The following is a 23451-nucleotide window of genomic DNA, read 5'->3' as shown; positions in this document are numbered from 1 at the left end:
GTTGTACACAACATACAACACATGAACAGGTAACTTCTATGTCCGCTTCTTTCAGTTCTGTTGTATTGAATTTGTCAGATATAGTTGATGTGTGATATGTACAAGTTTACACTGGGTCATGTGTAGTTTATTTCTTAGGCCAGGGCTTCATTAATGAGTGATTTCTTGATGTCAGACATGAGGATCTCCTCCCCACTGACCACCTTCATGTCTACTGTGAAGTAACGTGTCGGATCGACAGTAAATATGGGGAGAAGATCCTCCTTGAACTCCACATCAACTTTCCTTAAAACAACCGACCTGTCTACGTCAATAAACCCTATTCTACCCCTCCCGACATCCAACACAACGCCATAGTGGAGGGTGGCGTGTGTGTCGCGTGTGTAAGACATTGTGTTTCTGTAACACTTCCCGTCCTCCCCCGCCAGACACACCCTGGTACAGACACTCTTCTGGTGTGTGTCACAGCCCCCTACACGGACACACCAGGAGCGGCGCTGGTCACAAACAAAATAGCTCCCACTGTCTACCTGGCTCTCCTCCCCAACACCCACCTCCAGGACAGTCAACCAACACCTTACACCAAACACACGCTCCACAAACACCGTGGTGTTGGTCTCCCAGTATCGTGTTGTGTGGGGGACAGGGGTGACATTAGAGGGGGATGGAGGAAGGGGGATGGGGGTGGAGCTACACGTGCCGGACAATTCATGTAGTCTGCCACTGTCCGTGTATGGTTTATCGAGCGGAAAGTTGGCCAGCACACCGTCTGCAGAAACACGGCAGTAGCGTGGGTTGGCTCGACCAGCATCTAGTTGGAGCTTAATACCTGGAAATATACAATTGTTATTTTATTGAGCTTAGCAACTGTATTTCCTACAATATATCATTGTATTGAATGTCCCGTGTCAGTAATTCCAAAACAGCGCACTACATGTTCGGCTGCCATTTTCGTCCGTCTGTAAATACAACGATACTCGTGCCCTAGATAGTAATAATAACGACATGATACAATCCAGATTGGTATTAAATTGTTTGTCATACATTTCTACATGCATTGGTAAACACATAAACTCTGTCTGACATACTTTTTACAAAGTTACATTTGATCTTGTTTGCTGTGACTGCAATCAGAAAAAGACACCATGACAGCTTATTACGGAAATATTTCAGCATCCTATCACAATAAAACTGTCATCATGGGTATTCTAACCTCATGTTATACAACATAGTAAAGAGTGAGACAGGTAGTATTGCTGTTTGCCAATATTTTTACATTTGAGTGTTCAACAGACAGAACGTGAACCGGTAACTTCTACGTCCGCTTCAATCACTGAACACAGTTTCATGACACTCGCTGTGTGGGGAGGTTGTGTCGTGTCTCGAGGGAGACAGATATTTGTAAACGAACTGCGTATTAAACCGCTATGTTATTATTATTCTTAAGCAATTTGAAATACACTCATTCTAACAATAATCCACGATAATCACACCTGATATTTAATGATGATTTGCACTATGTTGAAACATACTATCATCTTGTTGATTGAAATAGAGTGACTCGACTTTTATTTATTCTCTAACGTTTTTCATACGGGGCAGTGCTTCGTATATGTTTAGATATATTGGATAATGAAATTTCAGGCCATCGTGAACCTATTCCATTTAACCCTTTTCATGAATGTCACAGATCGGCCTAGGTGTTAATGTACCTGGATAGAACAACGGCTAGGATCACATTGGAGACACACATTACTTGTGCTACCTGAATGTATGCAGAATGCATAAAGCATAACAATTGTCCACGCCACCATACATGTCTAACTGAATAGTAAAAGGGCTTGGGTATCAGTGTCGATCCGGGTTAGAATTGATCTTCAGTAAGATGCGACTTACGGGATCGCATGGTCAGGCTCGCTGACCTGGTGGACATATGCCATTGTATCTCATTTGCCTCAATTGATTTTCATGCTGTTGAACACTGGTCCAGAATTGATTATTTACAGACGGCGGTCATATAGCTGGAATATTGCTGAGTGAGGCATTAAAGAAAAAAGAAAAAAAATCAAAAATACAACGGCTTGGGTCTCACTGGAGTGTAATGCGTTCTATGCAATCAGATCTCTTCTAAATATACTAAACCTGCGCCTAGAGTAATAAGGTAATTGTAACAAATAAGGTTCTGAAAATAGTGAATGCTTATACATTATACAGTAATAACCCTTCGATGAGTCAACAGCAGAGCGACACCATAGCTGCTTAAACTGATCAATGAAAATGAATGGTACAGTATAGGGATACAGGCTACAGGTTGTTTGGCAAAACAGTGTTTGTAAATTCCCTTGAACTCTCCCACCTTGACCTAACGTAGCTGGACATGTTATTGTCATGAAGACATGATTACCTATAGTTTGGATCATATTCATATGTTTCAGTAGTTGAAGTATACATTGTTATGCAATTAGCTGAATAAATATTGCATCAATCTGGTACAATTGTAATTGTTTTTATACATTTATTATTATGGTGGAATAGTCTACCTGATGGAGGGGAGTGAGCTAGTAATTAAAAGCCATATGACTGGAACAGATTGTGTATTGGACGGGTAGTCAAATTGGGAGTAGTCTAAATAGGAGTGAACGTTCCTTAACTTAAGCATGTACATTTGCAGCAGCGTTCCATCTTCATCTTGGCAGTGTGATAATTGTGAAGTCAGCCTATCAGTTGCTGATGACACGAACTACAAATACATTGTAACTCCAAATAAGACCCCTGTTGATGTTTATATGCTGTGGTCCCGTCAGATGAACAATACTGACACGCCTAGAATTCACCACAAAAAAAAAAAAACTGCATAAAAGAATAGAGTTTACTTACAGGTAATGACTCTAGAACCTCTTTTCCCGCTGATGATGTGCATCGTGCCTGAATACCCTGAAACATAGTTTCCATAGTAACACATGGCTTTGTTTCTGTAGACTGATATCACATATACTCCACAGTTTAAAGTGTTAGCGAATCAGCGAGTTTTGATTATCGTCGCTTTGAACATTGTTGGGGTAGGATCACAGGAATATGACACATATAAGGGTCGCAACTCTACTCAAGCAGTGGAGGTGCTGTAGTCGACATTGGCAACCCATGTCAAAACAGAAAATTAGGAAACACAAAATTAAATGAACTGCACAGATCATATTGTCTTATACAGTGCAGTCAACTACATTTACTGTTTTATTCAATGTTTTCAACTCTGTTTCTTTTCACATTATCTCACACGCCAGAAGGTAGACACCATGGGTGTTAAATTGTTACATGCATCCCGAATAACACAAAAGTCTTTCTGAGTCCTTGCTACACTGTTACATGTCAGAGTACGCTTTTAACTACGTGATAGCTAACGTGATAATGCGTGATAATTCCAAAGTCGAAATAATTCCAATTGAAAATAACAGTTATAGAGCATCTGTTATCTGTCAATGGAATTAACTGATGACATCCTACGAAACTTCTGAAAATGTTAGTATCTGTAACCTTTACTTGGAGAAGATTCCAACAACTAAACAACAAATCCCCATGTACAAACCTTTCAGGTATAGACCACGCTCAGGTGACTCTGAAGGGATGATTGCTCCGATTATGAACTGAAAATGAACGATGAAAGATTGTCAGATTGTATTAGTGATATGCATAAATCTAAATGGAAAAGAAGAATTGAACTGAATCCCACTTCATTTATAATATGGAGCTTATATTCTGATTTCGGGGCATTTGTATGACATTCAGCGTACATGTTTAGCAGCTTCAAAAACGTCCTGTGATGTCAGCGGTTCAGGTGCGACTTCCTGTGACGCCAGCTGTTCAGGTCGGAGTCTTTGTGATCCCGATATCGGGGGACGGTTCCTGCTGAAACAAATATTTGAACTGAATTTCAAAACTTAAAGTCAATAACGTCTCATTAGTTCTCATTTTTATATCAACAACTGCTCTGATATTTCAAATGGAAGTAGAAAGATGATGTGGGTCATTCGACATTTGATCTGCTTTTCCCGACCTTTGTCCATTTATTATCTTGTACCTGTGAAACGATGAATGATCTCCCCAAGCTGATGCCACCGCCCTTCATGTACCTGAAACAACGATGATTGCATCATAAATATCAGAATATAACCTTCGACTTACACAGTAGCTGTGTATATTGAATGTATCTCACAATACAAATCATAAATGTGCTCAGTGTTAAGAGCCTCTAAAAAACTTTCTCAGTAACCTTTTTCATCAGTGTCTTAGATATATTCTTTTTACAAAAGCAGAACATTACCTTCCTGGTGTCTTCCTCTTTTACGGTCAATTGCATATTCCATTTTTGGAGTTCTGAAGAGGAAAATACAAACACATGTTGATTAGAATTTCGTCAAGTCAAATACAATACCATTTGATGAAGGCCACTAAACATGTAATTACAAGAGATTTCCAAAAACGATAAGCAATAATATTAAGACATGAAAGATATAATAACTTAACGTGATGTAAGAATTGCACACATTATCATGTAACTCATTTTCTTTTGCTTTTCGACTGTGAGAAGATATTCTCTTTGCTTGTGGGGAATGACACAGGAGTTGCTTTCAAACTAACGTCGATTGTCACTGCAGTAGGAACCCATAATATTAAAATAAAGTTGTAATTCATGCGAGGAATATGTAAATGTTTTCAATTTCCAGTTATATTTTATCTGTATGTAATGAACTCTTAGCAGAACTTTTAGAAGAGACTTCTTAAGATTAGGAAAAGTGCTTTGTATGTTACATTTTTCGAAAAGTCCAGTTACCCTGTAAAGTAGGTTGTTTATCTGGTATGTGATCCACGTTGAGGCTGGGGACAAGTCCACCAAATGTGTCGATGAGTTCCATAAGAGCTTTCTGACCTTGAAAGGTAAGAAGGATCTTCGCATCTTGTGTGTCATCTTCTGGAAGCTCCCTCTTCACATTGTCATCACATTTCGTCTGCAGTACATCTGTGAGAGTAATGAGCTCCTCTCGTCTTGTGGATTCAAGTGTTCTCTGGGTGTAGTCTATCGCCGATACTATTGAAGTATGGACGTTATGTAAGGTGTCACGTTTCTCTTGAACCATTTCGTTTGGGGCTTGGAGACTCACTTGAAGTTCTTCCATGAGTTGTTTCTGTCGATGAAGGAACTTTGCAGCAACACTTTTGCAGACTGCCGTCATGTCCTCTTTCAGCTTTCTCTGCGTCTCTGCAAGATCATTTTGGTGACTGGTGACACTTCCCATCCTGTCAGTGACATCTTTCAGTTTATGCTGCTGCTTCTGTACTTGCTCCTCCAGCTGACCTTTTGCTACGTCATAGGCCTGATTCAAGTCTTCATTCTTGTGCTTGTTGTGGGCCCCAAGTGCACATACAAGGCAGACTGCCTTCTTACACGTGTGGTCATACAGATGCAGTTTGTTGTCAGGGTGGTCACTGCAATTATGTTCCTTCAGCCACTGCTTCATGGGGATATTCTTTGACTGGTTGATGCCACTCACCCTATGGTTTTCATTCGGTTTCAGTTTGTCATGCATTTTATGACAGTCCGAACAGAGGCGTACATTACATTTATGACAGTACATCACAGCCGGTGTAGAATTATCTTCTTTGGTGTAGTTGCATGTCATCTCACCATCAACGTTTTCAGAGTAGACAGTTTCATTGCGTCTGACATGATCTACTGATGTCTGCGCCATGGTGAACTCCCGGCCACAGGAAGGACAGTGTATGCAGGTCTCTTCCGCCTGTGTAGCTTGGTGATCAAGGCATGGCTTGCAGGCAGAATGAAGGCATGGAAGAAGACGAAGCTGACTCTCATCACAACAGGACTGAGTTGAAAGCTGGCACACTGTCTCAGTGGAACCTATAAGCATAGAAATGACACGAAAGTTTTAAAAAAATATGGAAACTTATTTTGACATTTCCGCTCTCTCCTTTGTTTTAATTCATGTTCTATATACATGAAGGATTGTTCATCTGCTTAATGTACCTGCACGTTGGACTTGCTCTGTATTGTCCACCCTGTCTGGAGACTGTGACCTTGGAACACCCACTAGAGCATCGTATGCTTCCTGTTCTTCCAGCAGTGTCTGAAACCACAGATATCGCTGCATCTCATTTGTCGTTTTATTATTATGCTGTGCATGTAATTGTTCCTCTTTGTTTCAGACGTTGTCCAGATTAAGACTTACAACACATAGCATTACATCTACCCACCTTCTCCACGTTCTCACATTTTGCTTGAGACTGCTGCAACTCGTCATTTGACTTTGACAACGCTGTCTTCACTGAAACGACAAAAATGCGAGGATTGAACCAGATATCAGTTCTTCACATTACAGATATTGATTGTCATGTAAATATTGTCATCATATCTTCCCCAAATATGACAAACAGCAATATAACAGGTAGCACATCGACAATATAAACTATATTATCGAAATGGCTAATAACAATTATGTTAAACATTATTTACCATATTATATAGACGAAAAAAGGTAAATGATGACATCATAGTAAAGGTGACATCACGAGAGTCGGCCAGTGGCAAATCAGTATCCAGTATCAACATACAAACGATTAGGTTTGACATCGTCGTCGATGTATTCTTCTGACAACATATTCCCAGCGAAACAAATCTCTATTCACAAAAGCCAAGTCAGTTTGACTGTCATGTGGGTTATCACCGCACTTCATTACTCTAAACATCCAATAAAGATCATGGTCAAGAATTGGTTATAGCGTGGTGACATATTTGCTACGTCGCTAACGTCTTTCTGCCAGTGGTGAAAGTCAGGCAAAATCGTATTTTGTCGCTAAACATTTGACGTCATTCTAGCACAGGCCTTCTCACAATTCGCGATTGTGACTGGTCATGTCTCTGATTCGCTTGACCTGCGTTTTAGGATTGTGAGTTTCTCTCTGGGAGCACATATTTTGGCTTCTGAGTGCACACACTTCATAAGCTGCGTTCAGATACACTACTTTGATAAGGTAAATATACATGTCAACTACATGTACATCCAGGTAATTATTTTTCATATCTGTTTGTTGGAACTATATATTATTATATATATTGTATATATATATATATTATATATCAGCTTACGATTTTCAATTTCCCCGTTCTTCTTTTCTATCTCTGTCATGTGTTCATCACCTTCTTTCTTCATTCTTTCCTCCAGTTCAGCGTGATCAGTGTTGTTTTGTTCAATTTGTTGCTCAAGTCCTTCTATTGCCTGAAAACAAACATGAAAGCATTGTAAGCAAAAAATGACTTCTTGTAAACAAACCACCTGACATTTTATCAGATTAGACGTCATAATATATAACCTTCAAAGTTGCTGACAGAGTATGTTTTAGGTTTACACAGTTGGGAAACACTAAACGTGTGTCCAGTCATAATCTTATCAATTATTCGCAAGACAAATGACATTTAAGCCTTATAAGAATGCCAAATTGCAATGTATCATGACAACTTACATCTTTCAAGTCAGCTATCTCTCCATCTTTTTTAGCAAGTTCCTTTTTGTACTGAGCTTCCAGTTTGTCCTTGTTAACATAGACGAGACCTGGGCTACCTGTAAAATAGAATATCCTGTGCTCACAAGGCCGGTTTACATGAGAGCACTTGGATCCAGAGAAGTGCAGTGATGGGTTGCCTACGTCTGGAGTCAATGACATCTCTACCATGGCCAACACAAAGTCAAGACCAGAATCTTACTGGGTATGTTTGGAACATTTCAGGACGTTGTTTACTTCAGAGAGTTACGCTGTACGGGGTCATGCTGACAAGGAACAAGCGCTCGATGGAGTGAAACAGACAGCCTGAAATACAGAAACAGTGTCTGATTCTGCCTGTGACATGGCATTTCAATCAGTCATCCCAGTGTGTAGTGGCTGCACATGATGCTGACATTATGACCTCTTCTGGTAGCTTCAGCCAGCGATTATGAAAAACTGCTTGATGCAGCCATTGAGGATGTTGGGCGGGTGCACTTGTGGCCCAGGGCAGGAAACCCGACTGGCATTGTCATTCTGTTGGGGTGGACTGTTTTCGCCTTGACAGAAGATCTTTGACATTTGTATTCTTGGTGTACATAAAGTGAAGCATCGCTAAAAAAACCAGATACAGCCAGCATTTTCAAGACCGTTGATGTGCTTTATCTCATTCTTTGACGATTGCAGGAGTGAGTGAATGATTGAGTAGGTTTTACGCCGCTTTTAGCAATATTCCATCAATATCACGACGGGGGACATCAGAAATGGGCTTCACACATTGTACCCATGTGGTGAATCGAACCCGGGTCTTCGGCGTGACGAGCGAGAGTTTTAACCACTAGGCTACCCCACCGCCCCAACAATGCAGGAAGACAAAAGGAACGGTTGGTATGCATTATAGTCATACGTAGTGAACCGCCTCTACAAGCAGGTCAGCAACGCCAATTAATGAGCAACCGCCTATCCCAGGAAACACACTGATCAACAGTGAAGAGGTAATCGTTGGTGGATCGCAGGTCACAAACGGGTTGTTGCATGCAGGATTTCACCAGTATTTATATAGAAGGCAGGCGGCGCGACAAAAGACGAAGGGAAATGCTTGTGGATGACACGTTGATGCCCAAATGCTCAAATGTATAGAAGAAGCAGTCAATAATGAAGCCGCCATTGTCACCAATCCGCGTGTATTTAGGACAGGGCAGTGATCATAACAACAGGTCTTAAGTTACAGACTGACAGACCAAAGGTATCCATTTTATGCATATCACATGATACGTGTTTTGACTGTTGCTGTTGAGCCGACATGAAGAGGAGGGAAAGAACGTGACTGAAATTATTGTGATAACTCTGGATAAATATATATGGATGGAAGCATTTAGCAGAAATAGGCCTATGTAATGAAGTAAACTACAATAATTTCACAACCATATTAATGCACAAGTGTTGAGTATATATAATTATGCAGTTATCAAAATCCATGTCTTACTTCACTTGATGAGCTGGCAATTCCTTGTCTATGATGCTTAAATGATTAGCAAATATTTGTATGTACATCAAGAAACCCTTAGAAGGTTTGCCTACCTTCTTCATTTGAGGTCTTATCAAGTATGTCCTTGATGAAAGGCTGTGTAGTATCGAGGACAGCACAGAGTGTCTTGTAACCTTCTACTCCCTTCTTTTTAAGCGTCTCCAACACCATCTCACATTTCTCTGTCCCAGCGTATTTACACCTGCCATAGTCTGTCTGTGTGAAGATACATTTCTCATACAAGGCATCCAGCACAGGGTCGACCTGAAGGTTCTCCTTCAGAAATGTGTGGTTCTTCTGAAGGACAGCAACGTGGGAAAGGTTCATTCTGTTATGTCAGGTGGTTTGTATGTCTGTAACAGGAAAATCACATGTCAGTAACACATATGTGGAACATGCAGTGAAGCAACCGATCCAATATTCGTTGAGTTTGAGTGAAGTGAAACACACCGGCACCATGTTGGATTGAAACGTTGCCACAGGCTCCATTGAAAGTCTGTCTTCCACATGCACTAAGCTGTTGTGTTTGGGTGTTTGAATACAACATGGTGCTGGTGTGTTTCAGCGACCTTGATCTTCGCTGTTTTTGACAATGTTTCATTGCACTCAAACTCAACGAATATTGAATCTGTTGCTTCACTGCATGTTCCAACATGTCGTTTAAAGTGCCCCTTAAGCACAAAAGAAAGTTGCGTTTTCTTACAGTATAAATGACCTCACCATGTTTAAGTTTACATTTGACTATCAAATTTAAGGGTGTTCCCATACGTTTTTGGTTGTAGTATACATGACGTGCCCAATTCCCGGAATTGCTCATTTCCAGGGCTGGGGTAAGAGTGTTGCCCAATCCCCGTTAATGGCCGGTGGCTTGCTTAATCTCGCTGATTGGCGAGTTAATTCTAGGGAGTGAGCAGTGTTAACGTCTGCTCAATCCTTGGGATTGGATGATAACATACACAAGCTGATTGAATGTGTTGTTGTACTGTGAACTTTGTCCACCACAATTTTGACAGGGGAAGAACTTTGCCCACCACAATTTTGACAGGGGAAGAACTTTGCCCACCATAATTTTGACAGGGGAAGAACTTTGCCCACCACAATTTTGACGGGAAGAACTTTGCCCACCACAATTATGACTGGGGAAAAGACATTGCCCACCATAATAATACAACATTATATAATCTACTTATGCATTATTTTATTGAACTACGGGAAAGACGTTCGCCCGTATCCCCCCCTTAAATTTCATTCTAGTCAAATCATATCACCTGAATATATATTCCTCATCTGATAAGGATGAATTTTAAAATGTTTCTTTAAATGTATCTGAACATACTGAAAGACATATCTAACTTCTAAAATTGCTACTCAAAGAATTTGTTTCTCATCGTTAAAATTTAGGGGGGATACGGGCTGAAGTCTCACCGAACTACACATATGTTATAGCACATTGGTAGAGTGAAAAATGAATAGGGTTTATTGAACTACACAGAAACAGCATACAATATAGCACATTGATAGAGTACAACTTGAATAGCACTTTAACATTTTTAGTATATTCTAATACACCTAACCATTTTAGTTCAGTCTAATAGAGGCACCAGCTATCAGGTAAGTATTAACTGTAATTAGAAAATAAATACAAAGCAGCCGAGAAGCTTGGGTGAGATGCAATTCATGTTTGATCTCTTTTAACACAACATAACCTGGGCAGGGTATTAAGGTGGGTGAGAAGAAAGGTAAGTATTTATGTTTGATCTCTTGTAACACAACATAACCTGGGCAGGGTATTACGGTGGGTGAGAAGAAAGGTAAGCATTAATATTTGATCTCTTGTAACACAACATAACCTGGGCAGGGTATTAAGGTGGGCGAGAAGAAAGGTAAGTATTAATATTTGATCTCTTGTAACACAACATAAACTGGGCAGGTATTAAGGTGGGCGAGAAGAAAGGTTAGTATTAATATTTGATCTCTTGTAACACAACATAACCTGAGCAGGGTATTAAGGTGGGCGAGAAGAAAGGTTAGTATTAATATTTGATCTCTTGTAACACAACATAACCTGAGCAGGGTATTAAGGTGGGCGAGAAGAAAGGTAAGTATTAATGTTTGATCTCTTGTAACACAACATTACCTGGGCAGGTATTAAGGTGGGCGAGAAGAAAGGTAAGTATTAATATTTGATCTCTTGTAACACAACATAACCTGAGCAGGGTATTAAGGTGGGCGAGAAGAAAGGTAAGTATTAATGTTTGATCTCTTGTAACACAACATAAACTGGGCAGGGTATTACAGTGGGTGAGAAGAAAGGTAAGTATTAATATTTGATCTCTTGTAACACAACATAACCTGGGCAGGGTATTAAGGTGGGCGAAAAGAAAGGTAAGTATTAATGTTTGATCTCTTGTAACACAACATAACCTGGGCAGGGTATTGAGGTGGGCGAGAAGAAAGGTAAGTATTAATATTTGATCTCTTGTAACACAACATAACCTGAGCAGGGTATTAAGGTGGGCGAGGAGAAAGGTAAGTATTAATGATTGATCTCTTGTAACACAACATAACCTGAGCAGGGTATTACGGTGGGCGAGAAGAAAGGTAAGTATTAATGTTTGATCTCTTGTAACACAACATAACCTGGGCAGGGTATTACGGTGGGTGAGAAGAAAGGTAAGTATTAATGTTTGATCTCTTGTAACACAACATAACCTGGGCAGGTATTAAGGTGGGCGAGAAGAAAGGTAAGTATTAATGTTTGATCTCTTGTAACACAACATAACCTGGGCAGGGTATTACGGTGGGTGAGAAGAAAGGTAAGTATTAATGTTTGATCTCTTGTAACACAACATAACCTGGGCAGGGTATTAAGGTGGGTGAGAAGAAAGGTAAGTATTAATATTTGATCTCTTGTAACACAACATTACCTGGGCAGGTATTAAGGTGGGCGAGAAGAAAGGTAAGTATTAATATTTGATCTCTTGTAACACAACATAACCTCAGCAGGGTATTAAGGTGGGCGAGAAGAAAGGTAAGTATTAATGATTGATCTCTTGTAACACAACATAACCTGAGCAGGGTATTACGGTGGGCGAGAAGAAAGGTAAGTATTAATATTTGATCTCTTGTAACACAACATAACCTGAGCAGGGTATTAAGGTGGGCGAGAAGAAAGGTAAGTATTAATGATTGATCTCTTGTAACACAACATAAACTGGGCAGGGTATTAAGGTGGGCGAGAAGAAAGGTAAGTATTAATGTTTGATCTCTTGTAACACAACATAACCTGGGCAGGGTATTACGATTGGTGAGAAGAAAGGTAAGTATTAATGTTTGATCTCTTGTAACACAACATAACCTGGGCAGGGTATTAAGGTGGGCGAGAAGAAAGGTAAGTATTAATGTTTGATCTCTTGTAACACAACATAACCTGGGCAGGGTATTACGATTGGCGAGAAGAAAGGTAAGTATTAATGTTTGATCTCTTGTAACACAACATAACCTGAGCAGGGTATTAAGGTGGGCGAGAAGAAAGGTAAGTATTAATATTTGGTCTCTTGTAACACAACATAACCTGGGCAGGGTATTAAGGTGGGCGAGAAGAAAGGTAAGTATTAATGTTTGATCTCTTGTAACACAACATAACCTGGGCAGGGTATTACGGTGGGTGAGAAGAAAGGTAAGTATTAATGTTTGATCTCTTGTAACACAACATAAACTGGGCAGGGTATTAAGGTGGGCGAGAAGAAAGGTAAGTATTAATGTTTGATCTCTTGTAACACAACATAACCTGGGCAGGGTATTACGATTGGTGAGAAGAAAGGTAAGTATTAATGTTTGATCTCTTGTAACACAACATAACCTGGGAAGGATATTAAGGTGGGTGAGAAGAAAGGTAAGTATTAATGTTTGATCTCTTGTAACACAACATAACCTGGGAAGGATATTACGGTGGGTGAGAAGAAAGGTAAGTATTAATGTTTGATCTCTTGTAACACAACATAACCTGGGTAGGTATTAAGGTGGGTGAGAAGAAAGGTAAGTATTAATGTTTGATCTCTTGTAACACAACATAACCTGGGCAGGGTATTACGGTGGGTGAGAAGAAAGGTAAGTATTAATGTTTGATCTCTTGTAACACAACATAACCTGGGCAGGGTATTAAGGTTGGCGAGAAGAAAGGTAAGTATTAATGTTTGATCTCTTGTAACACAACATAACCTGGGCAGGGTATTACGATTGGTGAGAAGAAAGGTAAGTATTAATGTTTGATCTCTTGTAACACAACATAGCCTGGGTAGGTATTAAGGTGGGCGAGAAGAAAGGTAAGTATTAATGTTTGATCTCTTGTAACACAACATAACCTGAGCAGGGTATTAAGGTGGGCGAGAAGAAAGGTAAGTATTAATGTTTGATCTCTTGTAACACAACATAACCTGGGCAGGGTATTACGGTGGGTGAGAAGAAAGGTAAGTATTAATGTTTGATCTCTTGTAACACAACATAACCTGAGCAGGGTATTAAGGTGGGCGAGAAGAAAGGTAAGTATTAATGTTTGATCTCTTGTAACACAACATAACCTGGGCAGGGTATTACGATTGGTGAGAAGAAAGGTAAGTATTAATGTTTGATCTCTTGTAACACAACATTACCTGGGAAGGATATTAAGGTGGGTGAGAAGAAAGGTAAGTATTAATGTTTGATCTCTTGTAACACAACATAACCTGGGCAGGGTATTAAGGTGGGCGAGAAGAAAGGTAAGTATTAATGTTTGATCTCTTGTAACACAACATAACCTGGGTAGGGTATTAAGGTGGGCGAGAAGAAAGGTAAGTATAAATGTTTGATCTCTTGTAACACAACATAACCTGGGCAGGGTTTTAAAGTGGGCGATAAGAAAGGTAAGTATTAATATTTTATCTCTTGTAACACAACATAACCTGGGCAGGGTTTTAAAGTGGGCGAGAAGAAAGGTAAGTATAAATGTTTGATCTGGTATGAAACAATATATCCTAAGCAGTGTGATTAGTTAGGTGAGTATTAAGGTTGACAAAACTTTATATTGTGGGCAAAGGTCCTCCCATGTACAAATTGTGGCTGGCAAAGCTCCTGTTGGGAAAAGATAAAATACATATAAGTAATAATATTTAATTTATATTTGTGATAAACCAGCAAACTTTGCTCAGCACAATTGAGGCTCGGGTTCAATTCCCTACATGAGTACAGTGTGTTTGCCGGACGCTTTTTTCAAAATAAACATTCGACAAAACTTCACTGATGTGCGTTAATCCCTTACACAATAGGGGATTAACTTATGGTCTTACTGAGACTAACAAAGTACAAACTATAACTTCATCTCGACTTTTTGTATCTCAGCAATATGATATATTTTCTCTTCATGATAAAATTCATAATTAGACACTTGGTAACTGAGGACATAAGTAAATATACATACATTTTATTTCATAAATATACATGAATATACATAAATTATTCCAACACAGGGACATTAACCAGGTCTGAGACAAGATCCCCAATTGCCTCATAGGTGTACGCCCAATTCAAGAGATTCACCTTCAACACTGCAATACGATCATCAATGGCTCGATACAACCTGTCTTACAACATTTCCAATGAACTCGGTCCCTTTTGGTGCTCATACCCCTAAACGTGTGACCTAGATAGATAAGGTGTCTACCTCCCCTTGAATGTGGAAAGAACTGAATGTTAACTTGTGCTTGTGACATTTTGCAATGAGGGAACCATGTCTACATTCTTTATATACAGGCACAATGACAGAAATAGTCATTTGAATAAGCTTCACTCATCTTAGCTGATATAGTCCGCGTTCACTCAAATCAGTTACCAGAAATCGAGTTCATTCAAAACAAATTGGTGCCTTGGAATTTTTGAGTTCGAACGCTCACATCCCCAAAAAGAGACGATGGGTGACAATTACCCCTCCCATTACAATTCCTTGTATCTATAGAGATTACTAAACGAGTGTCTGTCAGATACCATTTATCTTACGAACGTATTTAACGAGCGAAAGCGAGTTAAATACGTTTTGAAACAACGAGTTGTAAGATAAATGGTATCTGACAGACACGAGTACAGTAATCTGTTTCTATCACACCATACATTCGCACCATTTTATGGTCGAATAGATTTAATTTTCATATTTTCTCATCGTAGTTGCGCAATAATACACAATGCAACGTTTATGAATGAGTGACGTCACTTGGCTTCCTAATCACTACTCATTCCCAAGGTGACCCTCCACAAAAAAGGTTTCTGCCATATCTTGGCGTCATCAAGGCGATAATGACAATGCAAACTAAATAACATCACAGAAAATTGATTAAACACTCTGTAACGATAATGTTACCATGTAAATGTAGATGCTTTTAATTCTTGCAAGAATAAAATATTTGAACGTGTGACGTCATCATTATCGTCATCGGAAGATTGTTTGGATATCTCTGCACATTGGGGACTTGTACTTGTGTACCAGTTTACGTTCAATGTTCTCCTATCGACTGGAGCCAAAATTATTGAGTGTGTGTAATTAGGTGTAGCCCGACATTGCTGAGGTTACGTTCACTATGAATGGGGGACTACTCTTCTTCGCGGGGCGGTGGGGTAGCCTAATGGTTAAAGCGTTGGCTCGTCACGCCAAAGACCCGGGTTCGATTCCCCACATTGGCACAATGTGTAAAACCCATTTCTGGTGTCCCCCGTCGTGATATTGCTGGAATATTGCTAAAAGCGACGTAAAACCCAACTCACTCACTCACTCACTCACTCACTCTTCTTCGCCACAGCCTTCACGTTATCCCGGGCCACAAACTGCCACTTGGGATATTACAGAATTTACGGAGTTGTCAGTAGGAAATGTGAGTTGATAACATCATATAATGTTATTAAGCCATGAACTTTGCATTATCATGCATCGGAGGAATATCTAAGCAATGACTTATGTTGAACATTGATCAACCGTTCACTGTGCATGTTCGATTGAATCGAAAGGACGTGTGTCGCAACTTGCACTCGTGAACCCTTGGCACACGTTTTATGTTGTACACTGAAACAAACGAGTGTTTTGGTTCTCATTGTCATGAATCACATAGTAGCTCGGAGCTGGAAGTGGATCTTTATTGAAAGAATCATCGTGTGTTTCAGTGAAACATGTCATCTTCGTCATCAGAGAAACCACGGGGCAAATCGATCTCACAATTGACTAAAGTCATCCTGTCGGATATTTTTGTAAGACGATGCATGACACTTGTTGCATCTCTCCAGTAAAAATACCAGTGTTGTACATTTGGAATATTCGAAGGGAATCTCAGCCTGTATCTCTAACGGCCATATAGTTGTTTACACGGGTATCACTGACTGCATGTTCAAGCCACTTTGAAGCCATAACTAGAATCAAAAGTTTTAATAAACGACAAAAACCCACTCGTGTTATATTTATTCTTATTGTGTTTTATTGTATAAATACCTGTTTATGTTGCAATCGGGAAAATAACAGGTAGGTGTTAAGGTGTTTGTCACGAGTAACAGGTTTCTGTTCGACTGAAGCACGAGTAACTTACCAATGATTGTAGTAAGGAAAGTAGTCCGTCATAATCTGACCCTGGGTCATCACCATGGAGTAGCAAATCACGGGATTAGAAATCGATCTCACACATATGTGTGATACCAGTTTTCTCACATGGGTTTCTCACTCACGGGTGTGTAAGAAACATGGGCAGAGTAATTGTGTTCTGTCTGTGAATACATCCATGGCTTAGTTCTTGAAGAGGTCAAACATGCCCTACAATACTAGGAGTCCAGAGAAGCACTAATAACTAATTTCAAGGATACCTATAGGAGTAATGATTTAGCGTAGTGTACTGTACACTGAGATGTAATAATTATCTATATTACCCATATGGTGAAACATAACCAGTGTCATATATATCATATGTGCACATATCACCTTTGCCTAGCAACCATTGTTTCTGTATTTCGACGTATATGACGTCATCAAACAACTTAACGTGAGGCCAATGAAGAGGGCTGTCACACTTGCTTACAGTGTTTTACTGCACAAATGTACATCAATAAAATAGATAATAAAGAAGTTATTACACTCGAGCAAGTGTGTCATATGACTTATACGAAACTCGTGCAAATCAGGAACTTTCACACTCGTTTCGTATAAATCATATAACACACCTGCTCGTGTAATAATCTCTATTCATTTTCCTCAATTTGACAACTTTGGTAACAGATAGAACATTATATTTGTGTCCATACAATACTATGTTTACGACCCCCGTGCCTAAATATCGGTATATCGCTCGAGAAATATCAACATTTAGGCACTCGTGTCGTAAACATAGTATGACATGAGCATATATAATATCCTCCATTTATATCAGATATTTGTTTGCACGGAACACAACATATACAACTAAAGAAAATCCTTTCACAAAGTTGTACATTTCAGCTAACATCAGTGGTGTGCAAATTACATTGGTAAAGCTGCATGTTTTCTGTAAAATTATGTCTTGACAACAATAAAACACAAATAACCGCAGACAGTTTCCTTCAACATTATATTAATGGATATAGGCTCTGCAAGTCTCGCGGGGCGCTACTTCCGGTACTAAGCTGGTTCCCGGCTTCCTTTGCGCCCGCAAAATAGCGATATGCGAGACGGGTCCTAGCTTACTTCCGGTAAAAGATTTCCGGTGACAAGCGTATATTCAAGAACCAGTTCTGGTTCCAAATTGCGTCACCTCCAAATATGACTTTATTAAACCGAACCAAGTGTACGTTGTTTGTCATCGGTCTCCCAACCAATTGCTTTAAAGGACATACCGGAGTTATGTACACCACACTATGTCATCACTGGTCATCTGATAATCTTTTCTTACCATAGAGACGGAAAAACGATTGAACCACGAAATACTGACTTGTGGCACATGCGCAAACTGCACATGTGAGAAATCCAGGGTTTGCTTCTGGAAATGCTCCCCAGGGAGTGTTTGTCAGACTCTTTCCATCAAGTACACTTGAAATATTTACACATAGTTCGCGGTTAGCGGTAAAAATAGTTAGTAGGTTCGTGGTCTGCATATTTTTTCCGTGCCTATTCATTACGTTTGTACAGGACGCACATATCTGTATCGCCCTGCCCTGGAGCTTGGATATGGCACAAGAGGACACCACCACACAGTCAGCATGCTTCACAGCAGTGAACTCCACATGTAAGCTGTATGTACAACAACGTGTAGTTCATGGCGCATCATTACACAGAGGGAACAGTCCTAAGCAAATTACTTAACTCTAGCTTGACCAATTAACAAAAATAAATGAGAAAATAATTAGTCAACCGAGTCCCACCTGATCTATGTTTGTCGTGTGCGGCAGGTTCACTCAGTTGAATCGTTCTTCAGGCTAGTTGATTTCTCAAGAATGGGAGATCAGGCCTTCTGGTCCTCTGTGTCCAGCCAGAATGGGAGACGGTGTTTGTCGGTAAGGCCTTCAGGTCCTCTGTGTCCAGCCAGAATGGGAGACTGTGTTTGTCGGTCAGGCCTTCTGGTCCTCTGTGTCCAGCCAGAATGGGAGAAGGTGTTTGTCGGTAATGTCTTCAGGTCCTCTGAGTCCAGCCAGAATGAAATATCCTGTTTGAAGGTGAACTCTAAATACATGCCACGTGACAGCACATTACATTTCTGGGAAATATACCGCCTCCGTGCAGCCAGACACGCTTTTCAGTTTGCAGTTGTTATCAGTTGTATAAGGGAGTAGGTCAGCGTTATCAATATGAAATGTAGTTTGCTAGTGTATCACCCTGTCCTTGACAATGCCGACAGCCTAATGTTTGTGTCGTCAAGTCTTCATGCGCGAAATACTGACGTTGACAACGCCGAGAGCCGTATGCTTACGTTTTGCGTTCACCATGCGAGAAACCGACTTTTAATGCTTGTGTTTTGCTTTCACCATGTCTGAGACTCTGACTTTGACCCTACCGTGAGCCCATTGATTGGGTTTAGTGCAGTTTTCCTATGTGAAACACTTACTATGACAACACCTGTAGCCTAAGGCTTGTTGTGTCTGTTCTTCCTGTCTGAAACACTTACTGTGACAACACCTATAGCCAAAAGCTTGTTGTGTCTGTTCTTCCTGTCTGAAACACTTACTATGACAATACCTATAGCCTAAAGCTTGTTGTGTCTGTTCTTCCTGTGTGAAACACTTACTAGGACAACACCTGTAGCCTAAAGCTTGTTGTGTCTGATCTTCCTGTGTGAAACACTTACTATGACAACACCTGTAGCCTAAAGCTTGTTGTGTCTGATCTTCCTGTGTGAAACACTTACTATGACAACACCTATAGCCTAAAGCTTGTTGTGTCTGTTCTTCCTGTCTGAAACACTTACTTTGACAACATCTATAGACTAAAGCTTGTTGGGTCTGTTCTTCCTGTCTGAAACACTTACTTTGACAACACCTATAGCCTAAAGCTTGTTGTGTCTGTTCTTCCTGTGTGAAACACTAACTATGACAACACCTGTAGCCTAAAGCTTGTTGTGTCTGTTCTTCCTGTCTGAAACACTTACTTTGACAACACCTATAGCCTAAAGCTTGTTGTGTCTGTTCTTCCTGTGTGAAACACTTACTTTGACAACACCTATAGCCTAAAGCTTGTTGCGTCTGTTCTTCCTGTCTGAAACACTTACCATGACAACACCTATAGCCTAAAGCTTGTTGTGTCTGTTCTTCCTGTGTGAAACACTTACTTTGACAACACCTATAGCCTAAAGCTTGTTGTGTCTGTTCTTCCTGTGTGAAACACTTACTAGGACAACACCTATAGCCTAAAACTTGCTGTGTCTGTTCTTCCTGTCTGAGACACTTACCTTGGCAACAACTATAGACTAAAGCTTGTTGCGTCTGTTCTTCCTGTGTGAAACACTTACTTTGACAACACTTATAGCCTAAAGCTTGTTGTGTCTGTTCTTCCTGTCTGAAACACTTACCATGACAACACCTATAGCCTAAAGCTTGTTGTGTCTGTTCTTCCTGTCGGAAACACTTACTTTGACAACACCTATAGCCTAAAGCTTGTTGGGTCTGTTCTTCCTGTGTGAAACACTTACTATCACAACACCTATAGCCTAAAACTTGCTGTGTCTGTTCTTCCTGTGTGAAACACTTACTTTGACAACACCTATAGCCTAAGGCTTGTTGTGTCTGTTCGTCCTGTCTGAAACACTTACTGTGACAACACCTATAGCCTAAAGCTTGTTGTGTCTGTTCTTCCTGTCTGAAACACTTACTTTGACAACACCTATAGCCTATAGCTTGTTGTGTCTGTTCTTCCTGTCTGAAACACTTACTTTGACAACACCTATAGCCTAAAACTTGCTGTGTCTGTTCTTCCTGTGTGAAACACTTACCTTGGCAACATCTATAGCCTAAAGCTTGTTGTGTCTGTTCTTCCTGTGTGAAACACTTACCTTGGCAACATCTATAGCCTAAAGCTTGTTGTGTCTGTTCTTCCTGTGTGAAACACTTACTGTGACAACACCTATAGCCTAAAGCTTGTTGTGTCTGTTCTTCCTGTCCGACACACTTACTTTGACAACACCTATAGCCTAAAGCTTGTTGTGTCTGTTCTTCCTGTGTGAAACACTAACTATGACAACACCTATAGCCTAAAACTTGCTGTGTCTGTTCTTCCTGTCTGAAACACTTACCTTGGCAACATCTATAGCCTAAAGCTTGTTGTGTCTGTTCTTCCTGTCTGAAACACTTACCTTGGCAACATCTATAGCCTAAAGCTTGTTGTGTCTGTTCTTCCTGTGTGAAACACTTACTATGACAACATCTATAGCCTAAAGCTTGTTGTGTCTATTCTTCCTGTGTGAAACACTTACTGTGACAACACCTATAGCCTAAAGCTTTTTTGTCCAGTATGCTTGTCTGAAACACTTACAATGTACTTTGGCAACACCTATAGCCTAAAGCCTGTTTTGTCCAGTATTCTTGTCTGAAACACATACAATGTACTTTAGCAACACCTATAGCCTAAAGCCTGTTTTGTCCAGTCTTCCTGTGTGAAGCAATTACTATGACGTTGACGTGGCAAGGTGTTCTTAACATCTGATATCGTCATCCCATCTACAATCTCCCGTATACAATCGTAGTCACTATCGTATTATGGCCAACATACATTCACAACCGATAAAAGGTTCGCACATTGATATCAGCGATATAGTCATGGTGGTTGTGAGAGGAATGAAGGGAGTGGATATAATGCTGCTTTGTTGTTCATGTTCACTTATATCACAGTATGCTAGGTCAGTGTGGAAGGAAGGACAGCCAGGTCTTACATAGTTTTGTGACACCCATAGGCTTGTCTATATTGGTGACAAACTGAGTATCATAATATTGGATTCAAACCTACGATTAACGGAATTGTAGCATCACAGATTATATGGTTGTACGACGCCAATCAACATAAATGCACAGCCTGATGTGGTACGACACAAAGTTATGTCATAATAACCTGCTATTTGTGAGTGAGCTGATAAGATAATAAGATATGTACACACTGTAGCCTGGCAATGCCACATAACCTGCGAAGTAATAGATAAAGGACGAGTGTCAGAACACTATCAAGATCTTAACCTATTGCTACAGGAACAAACAGTGAAACGAAGCTGATAACGTTCTCTCAGGAGTTCTTTAGTACAGGCAAGTAACCCAGTTGCACGAACCTGACACTGTCGATTGACTCATCACAGACACCATATTACATTCAATGCAGATTGCACGATTATACGATTATATTATATATATATATATTACACACACACACACACACACACACACACACACACACACACACACACACACACACACACACACACACACACACACACACACACACACACACATACACACACACACATACATATATGCCAGTATGTTTGTGTATCAAGCACTGCTCACTTGTGTCATTTCAATGCCAGGGATGTCAAGTATCATGAAGTACGAGAGTGTCATGCCAGTATACTTTACAAATCAATATACGTTACTGTACGTTATCAGCCTGTATATTTCATTGTACGTTATCAGCCTGTATACTTTACTGTACGTTATCAGCCTGTATACTTTACTGTACGATATCAGCCTGTATACTTCAGTGTACGTTATCAGCCTCTATAATTTACTGTATGTTGTCAGCCTGTATACATTACTCTACGTTATCAGCCTGTATACTTTACTGTACGCTATCAGCCTGTTTACTTGAGTGTACATTATCATCTTGTATTCTTCAGTGTACGTTATCAGCCTGTATACTTTACTGTACGTTATCAGCTTGTTTACTTCAGTGTACGTTATCAACCTGTATACTATACTGTGCGTTATCAGCCCGTATACTTCAGAGTACGTTATCAGCCTGTATACTTCAGTGTACGTTATAAGCCTCTATACTTTACTGTACGTTATCAGCCTGTATACTTTACTGTACGTTATCAGCTTGTATACTTCAGTGTACGTTATCAGCTTTTATACTTCAGTGTACGTTATCAACCTGTATACTTTACTGTACGTTATCAGCTTGTTTACTTCAGTGTACGTTATCAACCTGTATACTTTACTGTACTTTATCAACCTGTATACTTTACTGTACGTTATCAGGTTGTGTACGTCAGTGTACGTTACCAACCTGTATACTTCACTGTACGTTATCAGCTTGTATACTTCAGTGTACGTTATCAACCTGTATACTTTACTGTTCGTTATCAGGTTGTATACGTCAGTGTACGTTATCAGCCTGTATACTTTACTGCACGTTATCAGCCTGTATACTTTACTGTACGTTATCAGCCTGTATACTTTACTGTACGATATCAGCATGTATATTTTATTGTACGTTATCACCCTGTATACTTCAGTGTACGTTATCAGCCTGTATACTTTACCACTACGTTATCACCCTGCATATTTTACTGTTCGTTGTCAGCCTGTATGCTTTACTGTACGCTATCAGCCTGTATACTTTACTGTACGTTATCAGCTTTTATACTTCAGTGTACGTTTCCAACCTGTATACTTTACTGTACGTTATCAGCTTGTATACTTCAGTGTACGTTATCAACCTGTATACTTTACTGTACTTTATCAACCTGTATACTTTACTGTACGTTATCAGGTTGTATACTTCAGTGTACGTTATCAACCTGCATACGTTAATGTACATTATCAGCCTGTATACTTTACTGTACGTTATCAGGTTGTATACTTCAGTGTACGTTATCAGCCTGTATACTTTACTGCACGTTATCAGTCTGTATACTTTACTGTAC

The 23451-nt window shown here is 39.9% G+C and overlaps 1 protein-coding gene and 2 long non-coding RNA genes across 3 annotated transcripts in view; 2 read left to right on the top strand and 1 right to left on the bottom strand.

The window, feature by feature from the left end:
* Positions 1-23451, bottom strand: part of LOC124281027 (E3 ubiquitin-protein ligase TRIM33-like) — an 85185-nt gene that overhangs the window by 1834 nt on the left and 59900 nt on the right. The window contains exons 4-13 of the mRNA XM_046717047.1: positions 7157-7286; positions 6265-6335; positions 6038-6137; positions 4829-5911; positions 4319-4371; positions 4076-4127; positions 3789-3900; positions 3584-3641; positions 2878-2934; positions 13-829 (exon numbers count right to left, since the gene is read on the bottom strand). Of these exons, the coding sequence (XP_046573003.1) occupies positions 3821-3900; positions 4076-4127; positions 4319-4371; positions 4829-5911; positions 6038-6137; positions 6265-6335; positions 7157-7286 (1569 nt within the window). The 3' untranslated portion in view covers positions 13-829; positions 2878-2934; positions 3584-3641; positions 3789-3820. The remainder of the gene's footprint in view (positions 1-12; positions 830-2877; positions 2935-3583; positions 3642-3788; positions 3901-4075; positions 4128-4318; positions 4372-4828; positions 5912-6037; positions 6138-6264; positions 6336-7156; positions 7287-23451) is intronic.
* Positions 1-23451, top strand: part of LOC124281030 — a 70557-nt gene that overhangs the window by 752 nt on the left and 46354 nt on the right. The gene's annotated exons all lie outside the window — the stretch shown is intronic.
* On the top strand, positions 3789-22149 carry LOC124281033. The gene is made up of 4 exons (XR_006899828.1): positions 3789-3862; positions 7359-7365; positions 10659-10662; positions 22139-22149. It is a non-coding gene; the product is annotated as an uncharacterized LOC124281033 (long non-coding RNA).

The sequence above is a fragment of the Haliotis rubra genome, unplaced genomic scaffold (genome assembly GCF_003918875.1).
Source record: "Haliotis rubra isolate DU_JTF1 unplaced genomic scaffold, ASM391887v1 Scf278, whole genome shotgun sequence".
Lineage (NCBI taxonomy): Eukaryota > Metazoa > Mollusca > Gastropoda > Lepetellida > Haliotidae > Haliotis > Haliotis rubra.
Note: the sequence above shows the minus strand (reverse complement) of the source record. Positions and strands in the feature narration are given on the sequence as shown.